Below are 15,743 nucleotides of genomic sequence, written 5' to 3'. Positions count from 1 at the left end.
AACTAGGATATAAGGGTGTTATATGTTATCATGAACAAACTCAGAAGCTATTGATAACAAGACATGTGGTTCATGATGAGAATGTGTTTCCCAGCAGACTCCAACAAAATTAGCATATTTATATTACATGTAAAGCCTAAAACCAACTATCAAACTCACATTTCTTTGATTTTCTTTATAAAACAAACTTGTAGACAAATCAAACGAATTTAAGCACATTCTCAATTCAAGCTCCAAATAATTAGTGAGAAAAAAATGAAGGTTCCTTGATGAGACATTTGACTTTCCTGCATGATGAAATACAGGAAGAAAAAAAATACACACACACACAAAAGTCGTTAGAAAATACACAAAAATCATAGAAAAATAACAAAGGAAAAGCCCATATCCGAGAAGAGTCCGTGATGCGGTGGTTGTCCAGCTGACAAATGGCATCCATGAACGGAGTCTGAGAAAGGCAAAGATGAAAGAGGCAAAAATGGGTTTGTTTGAATCTGAACCAAATCAAATCTCCCTTTGATTATAACCAAAAAGAGAAAAAAGCTCAGTTCCCCTTTTGTTTCAAATGAACCCTAACCCTAACCTTAAAATTAATCACAAATTATTAACTAAATTAACCAATACAAGTTCTAAGTTCTTACCATTTTACCTGGTACGAAGTGGAGAGGAAGGAATCACATTATGCAAACACTGAACTGAAGGGGAACTGGGGATGAGATGAGAGTTGAGGCTGACTGATTTGCAGATTCTGTATGAAGGAGAAAGATTTGCAAAGTCTGAGAATATGTGAACTCGACTAGAAACTTAAGTTGAGACCCAACGATTCACAGTGTGTGTGAGCTTTGAAGGGGAAGGATTTGCAAATTTTGTTTCTGCGTGAGATGTGAACTGAAGTTTAGAATTGAGATGAGAGGTGAGAGAGAGAAAGAGAGGGAAATAAAAAAATTTGGGGAAAAGATAAAGAGAGAGAGAGAGCCTGGGGTTGAAGAGAGGCTCAATTCAATTGGGGAAGGGAGAGTAAGAGAGATGAGAGGCTGGGTTTGAATGGGGAAACACAAAGAGAGGCGGAAGGAAGGAAATGAGGAGAGAGTGAGGCGTGAAGATTGAGGAAACTGCTTTTCTCATTTCGTATAAAACATTATTTTAAACAAAGGGCACAAAAAATCTACCTTTACATTAAATATATTAAATTACAGGGCACGATTATATTTATGGTGTCATTGCAAATTAATAAAAAAAATCTATTTCTAACATTAAAGGCACAAAAGTCATGGTTTTGTGCCCAATAATGTGATTGTGTCCATTTCTCTTAACATTGGGCACAATACATGGTGCCCATTACGGAATGAGCACTGTTCCACCCTATTGATGTTTAAACAAACACAAACACCTCATTTGTGTCCCTAATTTTGTGCCCAAAGGCCATTTTTCGTGTAGTGAATAACATCTTCCATGTATAAACTCATAATAATATTGCATTGAATAGATATTTCAAAGTTCAGCATTCACACACTAAAACATAGTAATTCCAAGAATGAAACCGTAATAGAAGTACTTCTTGTCCACGGGGGCAGCAACAACAAGCTATTACTATATCAATAATGAGCACAATGAAGAATCTTGCCAAGTCTCTAGGACTAAGACTTGACGAAAACATGAAAGAACAAGAACAAGAAATACACTTTTTTCTTTTTTCTTTTTCCTCGCACATCCAATTCAAAACTAGTGCAATAGTCCCTTTATATAGCATAATAGAGGTCTTCTTCAATAAGGAATACCAATCCTAATTGAAATCTAGTTATGAATCATACACCAATTGAGAAACCAACTACATTTAGAAAAACAACTTAAATTGGGTAAACAACTCCAATTGAAAAAACCACTTAAATTGAAAAATAACTCCAATTGGGTTGGGAGAACCACTACAATTGGAAAATCAACTTAATCCTCTAAAACTATAATTATTAATAGACTTAAGAAAACTCATCATGGGCTGGAAAAAACTAATTCTTTAATACAAGTGATCTCATATACAATAAAAAGGTTGTGAAAAAAATGTGAAGATAAAGTTTCACATAAGTGTAACCAAACCTTGCAAGAGCGTACAAGAAGTTGCCACTCTCCATCCCAGTTGTTTATGGTGGAACCTCAACTTCCTCCGTGGTATCAGAGCTACGTTGGCTCACATGTGAAGTCCAACTCCATGTCACCCAATTTGTGCTATTCACGCGTTTGATTTGAAAATTCTCCACACGTGAGGAGGTATATGTAAGAATGTGAGGACAAAGTCTCACAAAGGTGAAGGACCAAACCTTTGCACATTATGTTAAATACTACTGCAACTAAGTAATTAAATAGCCATAAATAATTAAATATATGTTAATTTTATTTAATTATTTTTGGTTCTATAGTTACTGAAAGGGCACTTCAAATAATTGACCTCATTCATATTCTAAAATTCCAAACGAAGGTGCTACACTCATATATATATGAACTCGGTCCTTTGGTATAATGAAAACATATATAGCTAGATGTCTTAAACTTTTAAATTTCTGTACGGTCTTAAAACAAAATCTTAGGAGCCGTTGCTCTTTAAGTAGATTTTGTGGAAAAATTACAAAAAAATATTTTTGTTTTATTCATTAGGGTTTTATTTAGATTGCGTCATTTTGAGTATTAAAAGAGAATTTTAAATTTGTACGGTTAATCTTTATTTTCAACTTGATGTATCAAACTGGAATTCGATTCTTAGTTGAACTCTAGCGTATGAAGAAGTTAAATTTTTTCTCGCACCCACAAACCATGAACCTGAAAATGAACATTCACGTTGATTGGTAGAAGGTGATAAATATGTAGGTGTCTCATGGGGGAAGGGATATTATCGATCGCCGGTGGGTTGGGTGTAGGCCGATCGCCATTGTGTTGAGTTTGGATAATTATCAACCAAATAATTTGAAGATGGTGCTTGGTTTTGACAAACATTGGCCCCTTATGGTTGGATCTAGGACGAATATCTGCCGTTATACTAAAAGAAGAAAAAAAATTGTTTTCCCCGTGCTCAGTATGAGCATAATTTGGAATTAGAACAAGGCCACATGTCATGCTCATTGTTTGATATCCATGCTCCCACTTGAAAGTAGAGGGGTTGGATTACCTTCTAGATTACTAGTATTAGTTTTAAGGAAAACTAATCAAAATGGTTTGAAAACTTTGAGTTTTAATGATAAAGACAAAATAAAGGGTAAAGTGAATAGTATCATGATTGACTTTTTAGTGTAAAAATGTGGTTTTTCGTTAAAATGAACAGTACCGGGTGCTTTTCGTTAAAGTTCCCTTAGTTTTATGGCAAAACTTCAACTTTCTTAAAATCATACATAGACGATAAACCACATCTTTGACGGTGATTGGTGCAGATGAAAGTTCCAATTGGGATGAAATATCAAATTGACGATGATTGGTACTCATCTGATCCGGTGCTTCCAATGACCCTATACCCTCTGTGCTTGGCTAACTGCCCTGCATACATTCCAACAGCCCCAGCAGCAGCCGAAATTTACACATTGGAACCTGGTTTTGGGTCTGCTAGCACCTCAATTCCCAACAATGCTGCAAACCCAGGCACCCCGACGCATTATTAATCAATCACAACAATATTCTTGTCAAGTTAGAATTAATCTTATTGCTACTTAATTGATTAGTTGTAAGTAAATAAGGAATAAGTGATTACCGCACTCTGATATATTCAGGCCAGAAAACTACCTAGCAAATATATTCAGGCAAGGGAATACCATCATTTGGGTCGATCTTTCTTGTTAAGAACTGGTATGGTACCACACAATATTCAGCAAATGGTGCGAATGGACTGACCACTATGCCAGCTTCGACATAGTTACTATCTTTTGACCGAATTACCCTTCCAACCCCAAATGATGCAATTACCTACATGCATAAAAAATAACGTAATTTAAATCGGAATGTTTAAGCATGCTTGCATGTTACAAGTATGATTGAATATGTTATGGTACGCACGAACCTCATCAAGGTTGAACTGGGGGAGTGTTGAATTGGGGAGTGCATAGCCCATCTTCCAGCCAGTGATTCTGTTGCGTTCATATGGCTTAACGGAGATGAATAGGATGATAAAATTAAAATAAATAAAGAAATAAATGAGAAAAAAAAACCCGAGTATGATTGAATATGTTATGGTACATACGAACCTCGTCAAGGTTGAACTGGTGAGTGCATAGCCCACCTTCTTAGCCAGTGATTATGTTGCGTTCATATGGCTCGATGGAGATGAATAGGGTGATGAAATTAAAATAAAAGAAGGAAAAAATGAGAAAAAAATGCTGCGTTCATATGGCTCGACAAGAAGAATAGGGTGATGAAATTACAATAAAAGAAGAAAAATATGAGAAAAAAAACGCTAGAAGGAGGGTTCGAACCTCCGACCTTGTGGTTAACAGCCACACGCTCTAACCAACTGAGCTACTCCAGCTGACTGGTTAGATGTGTGCTCAAACCTTATTACAGCTTTAAGCCCCTAGGAACTCAAACCTTACTTAATCCTTAAGAGCCCCAAAGAAAACTGCTACATAACATGTCAATGACACTGACAGAGCAATGGTTACAATTGGCGTGGAGGTGTCAAATGGGCGACCCGGCGAGCACGGCACAAGTATGGTCCATTTAAATAAGGCATGACACGGTCTACACTTATTTAAATAAGAGAATTTTAATGAAACACTTTCGTAATGTTCATTTTTAACTAAAATGATATTTTTACCTTGAAAAGTCATTCCTGGTACTATTCACTTACACCTTTATTTTGTCATTTTCATTAAAATTAAAAAATTTTGAGAATTTTTCGTTAGTTTTTCTTTTAAATAAAGTATAATACAACATGATTTATAATAAATGAATGGAACGGTCCTAAGATTTAGACCCTATTGACTAACCGGACCATGGTCCGTGACCATGGCCCATATGAAAAATCTTATGGACCATGGCTCATATAAAAATTCTCATTTATTCATTATTTTTCAATTACAAATATATATTTTAAAGTTAGTAAGACTTAATATTAGTGTTATTTAGCTTAATAACATATTCAAATAAGTTTCTTATATAAAAAAAAAATTCTTTACAAACGATAGGATAATCTATAATAAGGGAAGAGGGATTCAAACTTGAGATCTCGAGTGCTAAGTCGAAAACTCTTAACCAATTGAGCTACAAGTCACTTGCTTCACTTGCTATTTTTTTAACTTTTAATATAACTAAAGTTTGGTTTGCAAAGTTGCCCTTTTAGTGACTCGCCCAGCACGTCCCAAGTGCTAATTAGCCATGGCCGCGGGTTGGGTTGGGCTTAATGTTTTATTAAGTAGATCGACTCAAACACAATTTGTTAATTAAATAGGCCGCCTTTAAATGAATCGGAGCAGCCCATTTGACACTTAGCGTAATCTCAATTAACATGTATATATTTAATTTACCATTAGTGTCAATTAATATTAAGATACGATGCGTTTAATTAATAATAACTAGCATATGCCCCACACTTTGTGTGTGAAAATAATTTTTATTTTTAGTTTAAAATGGGAAGGAGAAAGGGAGAAAAAAGAAATGTGGATTAGAGAGAGAAATTTTCTTTTTTATATTTTATTTTTCAAAATTAGAGGATGTTAGGATCACCCTTGAATGAGGGTTTGAAAAATAATTGTAAAAGTTAGTTTGTGTGAATTTACTTTACTTTACTGCTCATGATTTTGTTTTGTGGTAGAAGACAAAATTGTTTTTTTACTTTTTTTTTATTGACAAAAAAGATTTTATTAATGTAATTTAGATAAGTATAGGAAGAAGAAATGAAAATTTGAATTAACCAGTCAACTTTTCTATATAAAAGGTATGAAAATATTGAGAGAGAAAATCCATATATTACGTGTATTCCAATTAATTCTCCTTTAGTCTAAAACCCCCATTTCCAATGCCCGCAAGTCCACACATCTGCTCTTTTGCCATCCACAGACATCAAAGGTACTTTTCTCACTCTATTTTTCTGTATGTGTTTGTGGGATAATGTTGGGTTTGCTTAATTTACAGTTTTTTTAGTGCATGAACCATTCTTTATTTTAGTACGAGAGGTTTGTGAATTTATCATCTCGCCTGTTGGTCTTACGTAGCTCTTATTCTAGGAAAATTTGCCTTATTACTGTTGTATATCATCATCTATTTAATTATTTGATGTGAAAATTAGATATCTATACATACACAAATCGGCACACTCAAGAATCTCTCAATGTTCTGGGCCACATGGACAATGAAACCCTATGATTTTATCTTCAGGATTTTAAGTTCCTTTGACCTTAATGCTTAATTTTATGGTTTTTTTTGCTGTGCAACCAAAAACGTTGAGGCCTCTGGGTCTCTTTTTAAGCATTACATGTGCGTCATATTAAATTATTTCCCACCTAGACTTCAACCATTTCTATTTTATCGATAACGATATTTTAATGAGTATCCAATGAGTTTTCGTCAAAATATCGCGATATTATGTTCAAAAATTCCTGAAATTTTTGAAAAGTCACAATTTTGAACACAGAGGGGTTCGAACCCCTCCCACATTAACTCCTTAGCGCCTTAACCACCATACCACTTATGTTGTTGTGATAATATGCTACAATATTTATATATATGCTTTTGTTTTGAATTCTTTTTACAAGAAACAAATTTGCACATTTTCCAAATTTTTTGTGGTATTATATTTTAAATTGTGTCAATTAATTACTTAGTCAATGGCATGTGGTTTTTAATTTTTCTATTTTTTATTTGGTCACTTACATGGTAGGGCTGGAAAAAATTCCGAAAAATCTCAAACCAAACCGAAAAAGTCCCAAACCCAAACCGAAAAATCCCAAACCAAAACCATCCTGAAGTTCGAGAATCCCATCCCGAAAAATACCAAAATTTTCGATATGGGATTGGTTTCCAAATCCCATTTGTTTGGTAATCCCGAAAAATACCGAAGTATTCGGTTTCTTATTGACTTTTGGGTTTTGGTTCTTGAAAACCATTGCCATGGTTGCTAACTACTCTTCAAAATACACTCACTCTACACATAGAGATGATGAAGATAGTGAAAATTTTGAACCTCATAGGAACTCTATGTGGTACTAAGTCACTCATGTATTTTACCATGCAATGTATAAAGTGTAAAATATTGTACTAATTCATTATATATAAATGATTATGGTGTGTTTAGACTTCTTTCATTAATTTCTACATATTTTCTACACTCACAATGTTTGTCAGCTCGCTATATAATCAACTTGATAATGTTAAATCCATCATGCAATGCATTTCCTTCCAATTTTTTGTGATAAACTAATAGATAATTGACTAAATAAACATCCTGCAAAGTTTCAATAAAAATTTCCAAGTTTTTCTTACAATTTCCATGGTTTCCATGTAATTTTTATCGATATCGATATTATCCCGATATTTCCATCGATATTTCCGTGTTTTCGGACTACCGATATTTCCGATATTACCGATATTTTCTTCCTTGGGTACTACACATGACATATTTGTGTCTTGAGTTATATATGCAAAAGAATGAAATATTGCGACAGGAGTATGGAATTCGTTGAGGAAGTTTTAAGATGGGTTGGACATTGAGATCAGGAAGTTACGGCTGCGATGAACTCGCACTTGAGCCACAATACGAATACTATCAAGAACCAGAACCCTACCAAGAACACGAACACGAGCACGAGCATGAACAAGAACAAGAGCAAGAAGAGAATGATGAGCAGACTGCTGGAGAAGATCAGAAAGAGGAAGGGAGGAGCAGCAGCAACGACAAGAAGCATATGAAAAACGCAGCTGCATCAGCTGCATTGGGACTTGGGAAAGCCAAGGTTGGTGCTGAGAAGACCAAGGAAAAAGTCAAGGGAAAAATCAATTGGATTAAAGATAAGTGTCACCACAAAGACAAGGTTTCCAAGTGACCAAATGTCGCTAGCTAAGTGTTGAAGAAGTGAAAATAATGAGTTCTCCATGTTGCAAAACATCATTAGAAGGAATAAATTCATTTTCTGTGAAGTTTGATTTATGCTTAGTTGATGTTGAGTTGAAAAGTTTGATTTATGCTTAGTTGATGTAGTTTTATCTCAACGTGAAATTTTTCATTTGCCCTTTCCTAGTCGTCATGGGAAAGAAAGGCAGAAATAAGAAATGAGATTCTAATTATATTCCCATTGTTTAATATTCTGATTGGTTCTTGTCCATTTTTGTTTTCCAATTGAACCCCGAATTATTCCGATTAGTATTTGTAAACACAAAATTTCAATACCTACAATATTCTTTCAATTTCATTTTAATTGTAATCCCATTGTTTAATTGACACACCCCGACCCGGAATGTCCATTAGTACTCTGAATTGAGCTGTGCTGGCCGACACCTGAATGGTGACGAAGCCATAAAGTATAGTGATGTGGAAAATATGAATAAATTTGAATCTAAAAGTGCCTAAAAGCCAGAGTACGCTGTGAGCGGGAATGAACCAATTTCACGCGCGAAGTCAGAGCATAAGTAAAGTACAGTAATTTGAGTAAGGATCATACCCTCAAAGATAGCCACCTATACTGAGATTCGCCAAGAATCCTCGTTGATACGAACCTTTAGCAACTAACCTGGAGGGGCAAAAAAAACAAAGCTTTTTAAAACCATTTCTCTTTCCAAAAATAATAAATCCTTACTGTAAAACCCGTATAATTTTCAAGAAATTAATTAATATATATACGTATATAGAAATACGTCCATAAAGCAATAAAAACTCAAGCAAGTGCCATGTCAAGTATCTCAGTAATAAATATATAAGCCAAGTGACGTAAATCAATAAAAAATGATATATCAGCTGGAGTCACCTAAAGTGACTTGTACGGCTGAATCTATAGCTCATAACCAATTCCTTCAGACGAGTCGACCACCTAGAGTGGTCTGTACGATAAGACTGGGCGTAAATAAATACGCTCAAGTGCTACGACCACGTGAAGACTGTGCGAATAATCGCGGGTCACCTACGAGTCGAAACCACCTATAATGGTCTGTACAACAAGATTGTGCACCTAACTTGGATCCAAGGTTAGCTTGCAGTGCTGGAGGTGAACATCACGTGAAGGACTGTGCCCTGACCACAGGCAGGAGCACTAACACCGGGGTGCAGGATAAGGAGCACTAAATGCATTTATATATAACCATACACAATACAACAACTATCATCATGATATACTCACCTGAAGCTTACCTGGCATCCGCAGCATCATTCCATAGTATGAATAACTATACTAATGCAAATACTAAGATATAATGCATCCTTGACACATCATTTAATTCGTAAATTTATTTAAAAACAATTTCGGGATATCGTAAAGCATATATACGTATATATAGAAAACAAAAGTCCACTCACCTGGAGTCCACGCTACAACCCCTAGTACAAATATCTAGACGTCACGAACAATCAGCGCTTATAACAATTATCAAATCACATCTCAGAATTCTTATCGATAGAACGTGTAACTTACTTAAAACACATCCCTACGTGACTTGATCTGGAAGATCCGCCCTCGAATTTCCGATCAGTAACTTCCAAATAACCACATTATGCTTCTAAAACATCATCCTACAATTTCGTTATGATCAAACGGTTGGATCTCCGCTAATTGCAAATTCAAGTGGCGGCCAACGTTTTATTTTACGAACTTACAAATCCAATTTGGGAAGATCCGTACATCGGATTCCTGATCCGTAAGTTCCTATGATCCTCAAATATTATGCATTATAATATATTAAAGTTTGGTGACGATCAAACGGTCAGATCATTAATTCATATTTTTACCAAGTAACATATCGTAATGATTTTTTGTTCAAATGATCAACCTACGTCATACGAATATCATTCAAGACATCTAATTTAGCCTCAAAATAGCATCGACGGCCATCTGGCCATGCACCACCGTGGGTGGCAGTCAGCCGCCCCGACTCGCCGGAAAATTCAATTATTTCCAACAATTCTCAAATTTCACATAAATGAAGATCTCAGTAAGTAGAGCAACTTTCATACCTGTGACTAAGGCTAATTTGGCCAGGAAGAGCTCCAATTTCGTTAAAACCCGTCGGAGAAAAAGGTGAATTACAGAAGTATTTGGATGATAAAAGACTAGATAGAAGACATAATATAGATGTTCTTTCTTGGTGGCAAATGGAGCATTTTCATTATCCAATACTTTCTCAGTTAGCACGAGATGTGCTAACAATTCCTATTTCAACTGTTGCGTCAGAATCTGCTTTTAGTATTGGGGGTAAAGTGCTAGATCAATATCGTACTTCATTGTTGCCAGACACGGTTCAAGCTTTGTTGTGTACACGAGATTGACTTTTTGGAAAAAGGAGGTAGTGTAGCGTTTATAAAATATAGAACTATTTTTATTTCTTTTCATAATTATTTTTAGTACCCATAATTTGAATAGTTTACATACAATGTTTGATTTTTCTATGTTTAGTTTATGCGGAAGAGAGTGCTAATGTGGAAAGCCTCAATGAAAACACCATCAATATAACTCTTAAAGATAATATATCAAGTCAAAGTTCCAATACTTATTCCCATGGTGATTGAGGAAAATTGAAGGGTTTGATTGGAAGAAAATGTGCAAGATGTTCTAATGTTCCAGTGTCCTTAATTTTGCAGATCTTTTGAATATTTGTTATTTTGTAATGTTCTAATGTTTTTTTTATTATGCTCTTATTTTAGATATGTAAATATATACTTAAAAGAAAAATGCATTTTTATGTTTTGGATGTGACAATATAGTATGTATTATCTATCATTATAGACTGCCAGTATTCGCATGGCATATATGCATGTCCTCAGTAGTACTCAGTTCTGCGGGGTCATGACTCATGAGTGACGTTTTACCCTTTGAATTTATTCCATATTTTCGCTGGTACCATATATAGTTTTCAGGCACCACCCATTTCACTTACCATCTACATATTTTTCCAAATCTTATAAAAATTCTCTCATAAATTTAACATAAATAAAACAAATTCATGCAGCACTCGTTGCAAAGGAAATTGATTTTTCTTAACTTTTGGATTGAATATACTAAAGGAGAAATCAATCGCAAATGTGTAGAAAGTTTAGAAACAGAGAGAACGAAAAACTGGCGCACAACCTTTTTTTCACTAAAAAAAGTATTATGTTTTTTATTTAATTATTTATTGATTTACAATATATTTTCCTTAACAGGTAATGGGTCAGGTCATATTACCCGTTAATATTATCGGGTCGGGTCATTTTACCCGTTTATTTTAACAGGTGTTACACGACACGACCCGTTAAGATATCGGGTATGACACGAACACGGAAAACACGACACGAATGCCACCAATTTACCATTTTATCCCTAACTTTAAACGTTAATAACTCTTTCATTACAACTCCTTTTCACGCACGGTTCTTGCCTACGTGCTCGTGAAATCAAGCTCTATCCAAATATGACAAGAAACTTAATAAATTATATGAGGATAAAATACATTCCATAAAATAACGTATAGCCACCTAAGGGCATTTTCGTAAATTCACTTATTAAAATTAAAAAAACCGTAAAATTGGGAATAGGTCGTTACATTAATACTCAGAAGAAATCAACTCTAAAACTTACGTATATAATCATTAATAAAGTTTCAAATTTGGTTAGTAGAAACACCGACACAACAATGTGTATCTTAACAAATAGTGCAACTTTGCTCAACCCTCCTAAAGTGAGGGTGATGCTCTCTCCCCCATTGATTGTCGTTAGATCGGTTAGATTTAATTGATTTAAAACACAAATTTTGAAATTTAATCTAACATAACGGCAATCAATGGGGGAGTGTCACCCGCACTTTAGGGGTTGAGCAAATGCACTCCTTTAAAAAATATAATGGAGGCATATATACTTTAGAGAACCTTCCATCACCACCAATTTGAATTAAGTACGGTGTCAAAAATTTATCTCAGTGGGAGCAATATAAACCTTAATGTTATTTTCCATCTAACGCTAGCAGTGTTCTCGTTTACAGTGATTGTGTAACAATGTTGTTTCTATGTATAAACCTAACAATGTTCTTATTTGCAGTGTATTTATATTTCGTATGTTGATGGTTAAAACCCCTTCAAATTTCATTCTCATTCGATTCGGTCCTTCTTAAATTAGTTTACAAATTAATATGAAAAAGAGGGGGCAGAGGGAACATAATGACGAGCTTTCTGAGGGAGTAAGAACCCTTGGTCCTAATGATGTAATGGTTTATGTGAAATTGGAGTCCAACTCAGAAGTCGGAAAATTCAAGTCAAATGGAGATGAGCTCAATAAGAGTCTCATGAGTTTGGTTTCTATAGGAAATATGAAACCCCCAATTGTTATAGGAAGCAAACTGGAACAACCTGATTCCCATAGCCCACATGAACCACTCTGGGAGATTTAAGACTAAGCATTGAAGCAAGTAGGATATCTTTATTCTACAAATTTAGTTTCAATTTTTTTGTTGAAGACTTGAATTAGATTACAAAGTTGCAAAGAAAAGGCTTAAGCAGCAATTTTGCGATCTACGTACGCACACATAAATAATCCGTCGACTCGACCGAAAAATAATTTACATCACTTGCAACTTCTTTTATTTTTCTGTCTTCAGAATGTCCCGAATGTGTTCTCGCCACTGTACGTCATGTAAAGAAAGCCATCTTCATCCTTATTTTCCTCATAAATAGCAGACATCGTAGCGGCTGCAACAAATCAATCAAGAAGTATCTATAAAACTGATTATAAAATAGTAACCTATGATATCAGAATTTCTTGTTTTGTAGTAATCAAGTATATTGAAGAGAACAGAGCCATAATAGAGCCATTATATCTCACCTGTGGGTGGCAAAATATTCTTAACAAAAATGAAAATAGCCTTCTCAGCACTGAGCTTGATCCTTTTCCGGACAACGTACACGAACTGGCCAATAGTCAGATCGGCAGGCACCAGGTATCTACATTCAGGAAAACCAGGCACCAATAATTTGTTACTTAATTTTGTCAAAATATAAAAAAAATACTGGGAGTAAGAGGACAACAATAGGTGTAACAAAACAATCACGTACGTTGACTAATTAGAGCGTAAACAGGTGAAGACAACAAACAAAATTAGCACAATCTATATGATATCCAGAATCCAGAGATGACACAGATTGAAGCAAAGAAGAAAGCGGTTGTCAAATGTATATGAGACAAATAAGTACTAGGAAACAACTTACTTTTTCTTGTCAATTTCAGGCACATCACTCTTTTCAGCCCTTTCCACAACCACCTGCAGCAGGCAATGAATTACAGAACAAAAAATAGAAGAGAAACATGCCCAGCAACTGCAATGAAAGAAATAACAATCATACTGGTATTCTGTCTGGATACTTCTCTCTTATGCGAGCAGCTTCGGCTTGTCTCTTTTCTGGCATGTACAAAGACACACACTTTAAACTTCGATACAAATTGTTGAAAAAGAGAAGAGCAATTTACATGGGTACTCTGCCACCATGGCCAATAACCCTAGAGAGGAACTTCAGCACAGATTTGCATATATATTGAAAAGGAAGTTCAATAAGTATTCAAGATCTGGAACTTGACAAACATAAACCATCTAGTCGATTGTTCTTCCATAGGTACGCTATATATTTTACATATACCTTTAAAAACGAATCAACAATTTCTATATGAACTATTACCGAAGATTCATCGTAATTTAGGGCTGCTCAACTCAAATCTTTTTGTTTTTCGACAACTTCTCAAGAACGAAATCATTACCAAGATTTAGTGATAATGGTTTTCCATAATAGAATTTGTGACAGTGTGCCACATGGTGTTTGTCAACAGTTTCTCAGACATCAATCATATATCAAAAGTAACAGGATGAAGAACAAAAATTACAATTAAAACCCAGAAGGGAAAATATATAATTCTTGGGTTTTTGGCCTTCTGCTGCAGGTTTCAAGGTTCGTAAGACCCGTCTAAATTCAGCACCGTAAAAGCACCTAACTTATATTTATCTTTTCTGGATATTAGACAATATTAGAGGATATGGGAAAATTAAAACTTTCAGAGGATTTATGCAGAATATTACACAGAAGAGAGCAATCAACCAACCCATAAATAATGTAAGAATATAGGTAGGGTTCCTGACGATCAAGAACTATTCTACAACTCCCACACCAAAAAATAAAAAAACAACAATTCTGAACCAAATAAAAATCACACGAGAAAAATCAAATAGTAAAACGTAATAGTAGTGAAAATTTTCTTGTAAATTAAAATACGTACCGAGAGGGTGCTCCATCTTGAACGCGTTTTTTGCCATGGAAACTCCTCAGAAAACCCTCAATTATAGAGAACAAAATAAAAGGAGAAAGTAGGGTTTTAAATAAGTGGTGCGCGTTTAATTAAATAAAAATTGGAAAGAGATAAATATTTTATAGAATTAAAAAAGGAAGAAAATTACCAAATGCCCTCCCACGTAAGCTTGTGTAACAAGTTAACAGGTACTTTGACACATGCCAGAATTGTATTTTAAAAAATAAGTTTGGACTCAGTAAAAATGACAGAACCCAAAGGATGATTTTGAACAAGAATTTGCATTACCAACAATAGTGAGAGAGCAAACTTAGATTTGACAAGTAACTTATCTACCTGTAATCTCCAAGCAAGTTGCAATCTCAAAAACAACCCGCATAATTCAGTTGCAAGTATCTCTCCGGTTCCCAGATTAGAACAAAATCCAGTTAATTACCTATTTTCCATCAGAATCTCATGGAATACCCCCTGCTCCAATAGCATTAGTATTACGGTACCCTTCATACAACCATGCATCAACATTCAACTTTATCCAACCTGTAGGACGAACTTCCCTTAATTTATAAATAATTTCGATTAATATTAATAAATATTTTACCTTTATTATATTAACTTTTATCATAAATGGTTGACTTTTATCAAAGAGGTAATGTTACAGAATTTTACCCCCTCATTCAAATATTTTTCTCACCTAATTTCATTACAAATAGAGAATTAGGCGATATTAAATTTTAGAAAACTACGATGTAGGACATGGAATGTCCGTTCTTACACAATGTGAAAAGTTCTAAACGCTCTAAGAGTCATTGCCCCTCACTTATTGACAATTGAGAATCACCAAGTTCAATTGTTTCTTGCCACTTAGTACTAAAGTCTAGTGGTATTCCTTTTTAATTGTAAGTGAGAGGTCTTAGGTTTGATTATGGCCAAAAACAAATTTGAATCACATTATTGCTAACCAATTGTGAGGCTTAACTTACTCCCCCCTCCTTTAGTGTAGATAATATCCCTTGTTCAGAAAAAAAAAAAATAGAGGTTCAATTGTCCCCAAGATTAACATAACTTAGAATACCATTCTATCAAACATTCCGATACATGTAGTTGGGAGTAGGAATATAGTTTGTTTTTAAGGTACATAATATTCTAATTAAAAAAACTTAGAACAATACATGTTAAATCACCTACACATTATAAGCGACTTGTAATTCAATTGATTAAGAGCTTTTACTCCTTACACTCATGCTCTAAATTGTTCTTATGTTGTAATTTGAGATAAGCAGGCTCATCCTTGACCGAGAAATTTTTTTTATA

General features: G+C 34.6%; 1 protein-coding gene and 1 non-coding gene across 2 annotated transcripts; both read right to left on the bottom strand.

The window, feature by feature from the left end:
• Positions 1-4,424: 4,424 nt before the first annotated feature.
• TRNAN-GUU (transfer RNA asparagine (anticodon GUU)) lies at positions 4,425-4,498 on the bottom strand. Its single transcript has one exon. It is a non-coding gene; the product is annotated as a tRNA-Asn (tRNA).
• Positions 4,499-12,540: 8,042 nt separating this feature from the next.
• On the bottom strand, positions 12,541-14,730 carry LOC103404821 (autophagy-related protein 8C-like). Its single transcript, XM_070817292.1, has 5 exons — positions 14,403-14,730; positions 13,481-13,536; positions 13,346-13,398; positions 12,963-13,081; positions 12,541-12,829 (listed from the first exon to the last, which is right to left on the bottom strand). Exons 1-5 carry the CDS (start codon positions 14,437-14,439, stop codon positions 12,735-12,737), a joined length of 360 nt encoding a protein of 119 aa, XP_070673393.1. The 5' UTR covers positions 14,440-14,730; the 3' UTR covers positions 12,541-12,734.
• Between the last annotated feature and the right edge of the window lie 1,013 nt (positions 14,731-15,743).

This window comes from Malus domestica, chromosome 17, assembly GCF_042453785.1.
Source record: "Malus domestica chromosome 17, GDT2T_hap1".
Taxonomy (NCBI): domain Eukaryota; kingdom Viridiplantae; phylum Streptophyta; class Magnoliopsida; order Rosales; family Rosaceae; genus Malus; species Malus domestica.
This window is presented reverse-complemented; position numbering and strand designations above follow the sequence as displayed.

Coding starts and splice junctions, on each gene's coding strand:
- LOC103404821 (XM_070817292.1), bottom strand. CDS start 14,439: ATGGCAAAAAACGCGTTCAAGATGGAGCACCCTCTCG. Junction 13,399..13,480: donor AGTATCCAGACAGAATACCA/GTATGATTGTTA, acceptor TGCCTGCTGCAG/GTGGTTGTGGAAAGGGCTGA. Junction 12,830..12,962: donor GAATATTTTGCCACCCACAG/GTGAGATATAAT, acceptor GATTTGTTGCAG/CCGCTACGATGTCTGCTATT.